Source organism: Phasianus colchicus, chromosome 4 (assembly GCF_987193195.1).
Source record: "Phasianus colchicus chromosome 4, bPhaCol1.hap1.1, whole genome shotgun sequence".
Taxonomy (NCBI): domain Eukaryota; kingdom Metazoa; phylum Chordata; class Aves; order Galliformes; family Phasianidae; genus Phasianus; species Phasianus colchicus.
Window position 1 is genome coordinate 66,373,515 of NC_143439.1, and position 10,187 is coordinate 66,383,701.

Consider the following 10,187-nt stretch of genomic DNA (forward strand, 5'->3'; position numbering starts at 1 on the left):
AAAGAAATGTCTGCATGCTTCAGAGACATCCAAAGGCAGTTGTGCAACTGCAAACACATTAAGGCATGAGTCAGTCTGGTGTTTGGAGAGAAAATACATCCCATGGTGGACAGATATAGTGGGTAGATGGACCACATGGCCTACTGCCATCTGAAACTGTTGCTGTTTTATCCCCTTACAATGCATTATTTGCAAAACTATCTTTTCTATCCAACTGTTGTGCCATGAGGTGAGGTATAACCTCTCTGCAAGTTGTGATTTTACCCCAGATCTCATTATTTGTCCTGCTACACTCTCAGTTTTCCATTTTCTTTTCCTATGACTCTGCTCCCATTTTTCTTAGAGCTGCCCTTTTTGATCTGCCTTCTTCTCCCTGCTCACACCTCCTAAATCCCAATGTTTGTAGTTACACCCTTTCCACTTTTCTTCATTCTGGATCCTTCTGTCCCATTAAACAGAGTATTTATTTACAGAGCTATGTTTAAGTGTTGCTTTCTTCTTTATTAGTCTTTCACTCCAGCTCTTTTTTCATACTGATGGTGCTTGTTTATTCATATTACTATTATTAACTGGTCTGGCATGTGTCCATATTGATACCATTTTCTTCCAATTCAGTCACTTTACTCACCTGCTCAATTCAGTGAACAATTCCTTTGTCTTTCTAGGGAGCAATACTAGTAGATGCTCTATTCCTTAATGCACTGAAGAAATGTACAGGCAAGTTCAGTTGTTGAAGATGTTGTCAATAGGAAAAGAAGTAATGATCTGAAGTTGCACCAGGGAGGATATTAGGAGAAATTTCTTCACAGTAAGAGTGACAGTGCATTGGAACAGGCTGCCAGGGAGGTGGTGGAACTACCATACCTGGAGGTGCTCAAGAAAAGGGTAATTTTTGTACTGAGTGACATGGTCTAGAGTGGTAACAGGCATGGGCTGATGGTTGGACTAGACAGTATTATTGGCCTTTCCAACCTTAATGATTCTATGATCTTATTTGCGAACAGCTGGAAAAGTGAAGGTGAAGCAGGCCACTGATGCATTATACAGCTGGTCACCTTCCATTAACAGGTGAAGGTGGCATCCCATTTCTTACCTAGCCACACAGCTCTAACCTTCATGCAGCTTGTGACAACATCTACAGCAGGCAGCATCAGTATGTGGGAGAAGTACAGTTTCAGCTCTAAAATTTTACATACTATTGTTACGAACTGTGAAACTACAGCAGCTTTCCATCTGGAAACAGCTGGGTTTGTGTGGGGATGAATAAGCACTGTATTTTACATCTATGCTTGTGTTATCTATCATAAGGTAAGGATTTCTGGAAAATGGATCAGTCATTGCATTAACACACAAAAGTATGTTGCTGTTCTCACAATAACAGTGTTATAGAGAGCCATGAAGTTGTCACACATATCCCATGACCTATTTGCATGTAGATTCTCAGACCCACCTTGGCATTTCTCCTTGGAAAATCTGAGTTCTGCTAGGTGAATGAGCCATTGAGTTATTAAAGTATTCCTTTTACAGAGCAAGATTGAATATGTCTTGGATGGCAATCAGCATGAAGAGAAAGAACAGACAAAACTCAAAGAGTGTAAAAATTCACCTTAGCAAGCTGCCATCCCCTTTCTTGCTCCCCTGAAGCAGTCATCCTGGTGGGGAGCTGGTTTTTCTCTCCTTGCAAAAACAGTTGGGAATGTGCAAGGCTTGAGCAAAGCAGCTCCTAGCACAAGCAAGCTGCTTCTTACCTAAGAGCACAACTGAACTCAGTAGAGACAGAAACGAAAAATGAAAGGTTAATATTTTGTTTCCAAAGTCCTTCTGGCAGACTAGAGATTATCTTTGGATACGTCAAGAAAAGCTTTCAAGACAGAACCCAGAGCCAAGCATTTCTGAAGTGACTAGCAGTTTTGGGAAACTCTGCTGTGATGTGCCCAGCTTGAGAAAGAGGTATCTGAATGCTCACCTTGTGAGAAGCCCTTTTGAGGGCTGGGAGGAGGTAATTCAAACGCCACGTCCAGTAATTCTCTGTAAATAGAATCATAGAATGGCTTCGGTTGAAGGGGATCTTAAAGATCACCTAGTTCCAACTCCTGTGCCATGGGCAGGGTTGCCAACCACTAGATCAGCCTGCCCAGGATCCCATCCAACCTGGCCTTGAATGTCTCCAGGCATGGGGCATCCACAACTTCTCTGGGCAATTGAAAGCATAATATAAATACGAAAGCATTGAGTGAATCCTTCTCAAAGCTGACTCACTTTCTTTCCAGTGAGACATCTCTGCAAAAGGATTCTCATTTCAACATGAACACTTTGACCACATCAGCATTTGAGACACTTTTTATGTTTCTGTTATTGAGATCTAATTGCTTTTAGCAAAAGCATTCACTGAGGAAAATCAATAGAAGGTTTGTCAGTTCTGTCATAGAATCATAGAATGGCCTGGGTTGAAAAGGACCACAATGATCACCTAGTTCCAACCCCCTGCTATGTGCAGGGTCACCAACCACCAGACCAGGCTGCCCAGAGCCACATCCAGCCTGGCCTTGAATGCCTCCAGGGATGGGCATCCACAGCCTCCTTGGCAACCTGTTTCAGTGCTTCACCACCCTCTGGGTGAAAAACTTCCTCCTAATATCTAACCTAAACCTCCCCTGTCTCAGTTTAAAACCATTCCTCCTTGTCCTATCACTATCCACCCTCATAAACAGCCATTCCCCCTCCTGTTTATATGCTTCCTTCAAGTATTGGAAGGCCACGATGAGGCCTCCTGAGATCCTTCTCTTTTCCAAAAGTGTCACTTATTTTGATGAGACCAAGATCTCACAGTGAGATCTTAGATGTTCACCTGCTGCTTCAGAAAGACCCAGGAAATCACAGGCAGCCGAGGACACAGCCTGCTTGAGCTCACATTCATTGGTCAGATCTCAGAGTTGGCTCCACATGGAAAAAGCTGATGAAATCAATGGGGTAAAAACAGTGTACCTGGAGGAAAGGCCTGTCTTAAAGAATCAGCCTTTTAAGGATACGTTTTGATTTCTCGCACAATAGCTTGGCCCTGGAATATGTTTCAGATAACGACTCTGCAGCTTAAATTGTATTTAAATGTGAAAGAAGATCCTAGAGGTAGAGGGGACAAACTGACACAGCAAATTAAACTTTGCCGTGCAGTTAAGTACATAACTTAGCCCTGAGTCCTACACTACTGTCTGGTCTGCAAGGCTGGTCTGCCTTTCCTCCAACTCTCCTGCACAGCCACGTAGTGAAAACATGGCTAAAATACGGGAGACTGAATCCAAGATTTGGAAACCATATTCTTTCTCTATCTCATCCCTCCCTGCCCCTCCTTGACATGCATGTCATGTACCCTACATACACTTTCTGATGAGCATGAATCTAAATGCTCCCATACTTTGGTTCTCAGGCAGGAGAGAAAAGAGGAACAGCTGGTATGGGAATCCCTTGAGATTAATGCATATATCCAGGTATCACAGCACTTCCAGGACTTGGAAGATTTGCTTATGCTTTCTGACAGAAATTTAGACACCTTCTGTGTCAGGTGGCCCCTGACAAGAGTGCGGAGCACCTCAGCCAAGCCTGTGTGCCGAGCTCAGGCACCTTATCACCCAGCTGCATTCCCAAGGCCTTTTTGGAATTTAATCCCTTCATTTCCTTGAAATGCTGCTCTGAGTTCAGACTTTCAGAAAGACAGAGCTTGGGTTCAGATGGTGAAAAAACAGGGAATTATGGTGCACTGCTGCTCCTCCAGGCTGGTCCAAAACTGTCCACCGTGCAGATGTTTAAGATGCGCACGTCAGACTCTGTGATCTACTTGGCATTCTGCAGATTAAATTTATCTCTTTTGTGGAAGAGCAGCCCTTAGAATAATAGAAACATTAATGTTGGAAAAGACCTCTAAGATCCAATTTGGACCTCTAAGGTCCAATTTTCAACCCATCCCCACCATGTCCACTAACCATGTTCCTCAGTGCCACATCTCCACGTTTCTTGACCATGGTGCATCCACCACTCCCATGGCATCCAGCAGCTCATCAGCACAGGAACAGCTACATTTGTCAATTAAGAGGAAAGCTTTGATTATTGAGTTCTTGTAGATGGATCAGGCAATAGCTACTCAGCTCTGCAGTAACACACAGCTCCAGACTCCACGTTGGCTGCAGCTCTCTTGTACTTTACTCTTGACACTCAGCATTCTCAGGCCTTTTGTCACCCCCAGACATTGGCAGCAGAGCAATGGAAAGCAGAACATGTTTAGCGTGTAGGAGTGTTTACTCTTGTAATGACACAATTTGGGATTTTCCATTGAAGCTTGAAAAACAAACCCTAAACATAATTTATTAGGAAAATAGTAGCTATGAGGTAAACTTATGTCAATGAATGCCAAGAGGTCAAATAGATGACACATGATATTTTGGTTGAATATTCTGTGTGTTCCTAGAAGCAGTGTGAAAACTGGCTCAGAAAGTATTTGCTGGAGTGTTACGGTGGCTGGGGAATAGAGCAAGTTCAGAAAGTTCCAGAAAGCAAAGTCTTATTCTGTTTTGTTGTAACAGAGGCCTTTTCTTCAAGCATCAAACCCAAGCACTCCAGATGCCAGGGCCGGATGCCAGCAGCTGCACTGGCCACACTGCCAGCAGGAGTCAGAGTGTGTGAAGCAGGATGGTGCTGTGGACATCCCCACTCAGGCCTGGATGAAGAATAACTCTGACTTTCCCCATGCTGCTCCCGAGTTAATAAGTCGTAATTCCTCCGCAGAATGTCTTAACCATTCCTTGAGGGGGAGAGATTACAGCCATTTCTGGGGAAGGCAGTCTGCTGTTGCTAACAGACTGAAAACCACTAAGCTACCAAGAAGGTAAGCATGAACTGATGGTAAAAGTTGAATCTGAACAAAAGGGTATCCCTCCCTACTTCAAGTAATGTTCATATGTTGACCTCAACAAACAATTTGTTTGATGGATTTCACTCATTTTTACAAATCTGGCCTCATTTTTAACTACATGATCTGCAAGTTTAAGAAATATTGCACATGATATGAGATCAATGATGAGTATCACAAAATTTCAGCATGCCTTTATTTAGGCAGTGGCTGGAGACTGGGTAAATCCTACACTGTGAGAGCTCCTGAATTCCTGGATTAAAAACTCTATGAAAGTGTTGCCCTTACACACCTTCTGGATGCCTTGGCACCATCAGAATGCATATAATAACACAGGTAATAAAAGATTTTAAAAATTGCCATTGACATATTCCAATAACTCTGCCAAATTAACATTTATTTATCTTTTGGCCCCTTTCTTCCTGTTCTGTTAATTGTTTTTGCAACAGAGATTACTCTCTTTGGCTTACATTGCAGCACACAGTGCTTGCACATTGTGAGTAGTCTCAGAACTATAGAATTTACTGAGATTATGGGAGTAGAGCTAGGGGAAGTTCATCAGCTGTGACAAAAAGGATGAGCTAGAATCAAAGAGCACCCTAAAGTGGCAACTTAACTGTTGTGTAGATAGATCTGTTTTGTAGAGATACAATAAACACTGAGATGATCTCTCCTCTTAGAAAATATGGAAAACTCTCTCACACACACACTATTCATACCCTATGGTCTGAAACTCAGTAATTCAGAAGAATTCACATACCACAGTGAGGTGTGTTAGTTTTCATGGCTGTGATAACTACACTGTGGTGGGCGTATCCCAACAGGTCACTTGTAAGCTGCAAATATGACATAATAATGGAGTGCACAAGGGCCCCTGGAAAACTCTGTGACACAATTTCAAGTTTTGCTGCATTTCTCTCATGTGAGCTCCAACTTCACGTACCATATGGGACTTAATTTGCAATGCTGAAAAAAAATGAAAATAAGCAATGGCAGAGAAAGGTGGAAAAGAGAAGATGTTTCAGGTGATAGAAAACATCTCCAGCTGTGTTTGAGGGGTAAAGACCCAAAACATGTTCCCATGGGCAAGGCATGAGAAGACTGAGTGTACAGATCAGGGGATGCATTGTGACAACTCTATGTGGGAGCACTCCAGTGTGACAGCTAATCACACAAAGACAGCTTTGATCTACTTCACACACTACCACAGGTAAGAACATGCTGAATTTCATGTTCATCTTCACCGAAATAAAGTCACCTTCTGGTTCACTCTGTGATGACGTTTTTGTACAACCAAACTCTAAATCTCAAGTCACTAAGCTTAAGTCACTTTAAAAATAGGATTTTGGTTAATTTATTGTTAATTTTTATTTTTTAATTTATTATTATTATTATTATTATTATTGCAACATTTGCCCAATAAGATTTCAAAGATGAAATATTTTAGGGTCACAGAATCTTTGAGTATCTAAATCCCGAAAGAGTCCAGGTATTTAGGGTGTGCCTGTGTGTAAAATTTAGCTCTTCTGAGTCCTAAGCTATAGACCCAATTGTATTGATGAGTACATTTCCTTTCTTCAAGACACCTCATTCATGTTGGAACCCTGCAGGGTCAATCACTGAGAGGAGAGCTTCCAGGGTGAGCTCCCACTCAGATCATGTGGTATGAAAAGGTGCAGCCGTCTTCCCTGGATATCTTGTTAGATAAAGAATAGTCTTTTATGAGAGTAGGATAAAACCTGAGCTTTGGTAATGTTTGGTACATATTTACATTACAGAGATTGATGTGTAAGGTTCCACGCTTTGCATTGGAAATGAATCAAGATGCTTTAGCCTTTGGGCTATCACCACTAGAGGTTTCAGGAGTTGGCAAGATGGCAAACACTGACCTGTATTTAATCTTACCTTGGGTTTAATTAGCATGGTTTCTCCTGTGTTGACCGGCTCACATCCTTTCTTAAGTAATCTGTGAAACACAAAATCCACAGTCCTCAGATCAGAGATCCAGACTCCTCTCAAACAGCTAAACTTCTAAGGTACATTCTCCATTGGCTGACTTTTTTCTATCAATTAATCCTTTATTAGTTCTAGCTCTGAGGCTCTAAATACTCTTACAATGCAATAATTTAAGTTGGAGAAAAATATTTCTTTCTTGGAAAGAGCTGCATCCACATACCTGCAATACCAGATAATCTTTTTTTGAGAAGTTAAGTTCTTCAGTGAGGTGTGTCAGTAGTGAAATCTTAAATCCAGACCTTAGACACTTTTAAATATAGGCCATTTAAGATTTAAAATGTAAATTTTTAACTACCAGATCTGACATGGAACAGCATGGAGCATAGGGTGGAGTGGAATGGGATGGCAGAATCTGGATCTCTCTGATGCAGGGAAACAGAGATCTTCTACAGAGCCCAAACCCTGCCTTGGGCACCTTGACCAGAGCCAGTGTGTGTGGAGGCATTCCTAATACAATCCTACAGTGGTTCCCAACAAAAAGACAAATGGAGGTCAATGCACTTCCCTGCCCTGCCATTCTTTGATGCTAGCCCCCCTCCATTCACCCACACAACCCCTTGATGTGAATGGGTCAAGACTTACTTTCCATATGGAGCAGCGAGTGCTATTTTTAATTTTTGAAAGTTAAACCAGCTCTGAAGCTGGATTAGTGATGGCAGATCCCCCTAAACTATAGGCACGTAAACTGAGGGTGGACAGCTGCTGCGACGTTCCTGGATGGGAATCTAACCCTTAAACACACTAGATGCAAATACATGGCTTCTTGGCTTCCCCATTTATGCTCATCTGTTATGATGGCACAGTGCCTGCTTAGAAGTTGGTCAGATCTTTGTCCTTGGGTAATATACCAAGCAATGATGAATATATAAGGACAGCCTGCAGACAGCAGCAAGAGATCTCTTCCCTAGGAAGTGCCTTCTTCTGCTCTGCCTGAAGGATGCAGTTTGGTGCAGTGATGCCTCCTTCCACTCCAGGCACACCTGTTTCACTAATGGACCAACATTAAGTAAGCAAGCCAAAGAGAAGAAAAGGAGCCTGTGGACTTCATGGAAAGTTCTGGCTGTCAACAATGAGCTAGGTTGTATTACAGAGCATTCCTGAAATACATGTGGTCACCAATGGGGACATCAACATGACAGTTCCACCCACTTCCACCCTGCATAACAGGCAACCGGACCAGGGAACAAATCAAATTTCAAAGGACTGCATACATCTGAGTCCAAGATACCACTTGTACATTTGCCTCAAGAAGAGAGGGACATAATCCTTCCTGGTCTTTAGCAGAGTACATGATGTCCTTTCACTTAAGAGCATGATGACATGAATAACCATGTCAGGTGGAAAAGCAGGGATTTTCTTGTGTTCTATTAAGAAATGTGCATTTTGTTTTGCGTCAGGTGGAAAAACCCCTTTAAAATGAAAATTAAAAATTTTACAAGCTTCTCTTTCCTCTTGCCCCAACAACTTTTACTGTCAAAAGCCAAGATCTTTAGTCTGTATGGCAAGTAGCAATATTAGATTTGGTGCAGAAGAGGACATGCAGTGAACTACTTTTGTATTTTCAGGAACATTCATTCAGGAGAATTCATTTGATATTTAAGCCCTAATCAGTCTTCAGGGCAGCTTCTTTTCTTGGAAACATAAAATAAAGTGGCAGAAGGCAAAAGATGAGAATATTATCCTGTATCTAGCTGCTGAGAAACGGATAAAATGACTTAGTCATGCTCACAAAATAAAGCATGTGGAAAGCCCCTCTGAGTCTCTTGCTCACACTTCATAAGTTCTCCTGTGATAGGATTGTCTCAAATACATTTGTGATCAGGCAGGTTGGTAAGTGCCCCTTTTGTTGACTTTTTCTCTAAAGATTTTCCACCACCTTGTGATTCTGCGTTGATTTATTAAGATTTACAGAAGCTTAAGGGTAACAAAATTGCCTTGAAGTCATCTTGAAAGCTGTTACGTGGAGAAATATCCCCCCACCATCATGATCCAGGATCCTAACTCAGAAAAGGAGGTGCACTCCTGATTCAGTGCATGGTACCAGTGGGAATACTACAGTTCTTTACTACTGTAAAGTAGTACTACTCTTGTCTTTGCTACTATCCTACACAGACAGTAAATCTGCACCTCTTTCTACATTGACTGCAAAGCTATGTGAGCTCTTGTGCCCAAATAAACACAGCAGGACAGCGTGCCAAGAAGAGTGCACTCCCAGTCCAACATCTCATGGGCACACACCTGGCAGCCCTTCAGAGACCATTCTCACACAATGACGTGTATGTCCCAATGGTAGGTTTTAGAAGGGTATCAGAACATCTAGATCCCACTGAAATCCTATAGTCTTCCAAGTAAATTGGGAATAAGAGGAAATCTCTAGCTTAGGTGAGTGCTATGAGGCACTTAGATACTAACGTATCTAACAGCCATTTATGTATTTCAGGTGGACAGATCTGATGTATTACCCATGATGACCCTTCTTAATTTCCAAACTAGCCTTCAATATGTGTATGTTAAGCTGCGACATGCTGGCTTATATCCCATGTCTAACAGAGGGCCTTTTCCTGGCTCATAATTAGCATATGCTTTGAGACTTTCTGGTGAACTATCATCTGGTCACTGGGATGAGATAATGTTTTAACTACAGCGTGAGTCCACAGTGCTCTCACCATCATCATCACCAGTGAGAAGCTCGTGGTGTGAACATTTGCCTGTGTGGATGTGCCTCAGTGCTGGGTGCTGTCCCATCGTCCTGTGAGCCTGGCACAGCCCCAGCAGACAGGAGTGGATAATGTATGCCGTTTCTGACCGTAAACCATTTCTCTCACTCTAATTAAGTCTGACAAGCCCAGTTTCTACTTTCACATTAAGCTCACACGCTCCCATAAGAGAAAATTCTATTCCAGCTGCCATTGTATAATAACATGTGTTATAGGTTTTATTCTTCCTTGCCAGACAGTGTTTTTTCTCTAATTGGATCCATAAGAATGCCCTTACTCCTGAGATGAGACAGACTTTTGCCAAGAGTAATATCTGCAGAGAGGAGTTAACCTCATTTATACCTTACGAAGTCATGCTTTTAATCCAGAAAAAGGATTTTAACACTGTGTAATTTGTATGAGTGATGTGGGATGGAAGCCACCTAAATAACTTAATAACTTTATGTTGTTAGCAGCATAAAGTCATCTTCCTAGAACATCTTCCTTCAATTATGTGTCTACTGGCTGCATTTTGTGGTCTTTTCCAGCTTTAATATTTCCATGACAGAAACAGA

The 10,187-nt window shown here is 42.0% G+C and overlaps 1 protein-coding gene across 2 annotated transcripts in view; it reads right to left on the reverse strand.

Moving 5' to 3' along the window:
• Positions 1-5,725, reverse strand: part of LOC116226007 (uncharacterized) — a 40,259-nt gene extending 34,534 nt beyond the window's left edge. For both annotated transcript variants that reach the window (XM_090140105.1, XM_090140104.1), the window contains exons 1-2: positions 5,661-5,725; positions 3,978-4,067 (exon numbers count right to left, since the gene is read on the reverse strand). In XM_090140105.1, the coding sequence (XP_089996231.1) occupies positions 3,978-4,067; positions 5,661-5,685 (115 nt within the window). In that variant the 5' untranslated portion in view covers positions 5,686-5,725. The remainder of the gene's footprint in view (positions 1-3,977; positions 4,068-5,660) is intronic.
• Between the last annotated feature and the right edge of the window lie 4,462 nt (positions 5,726-10,187).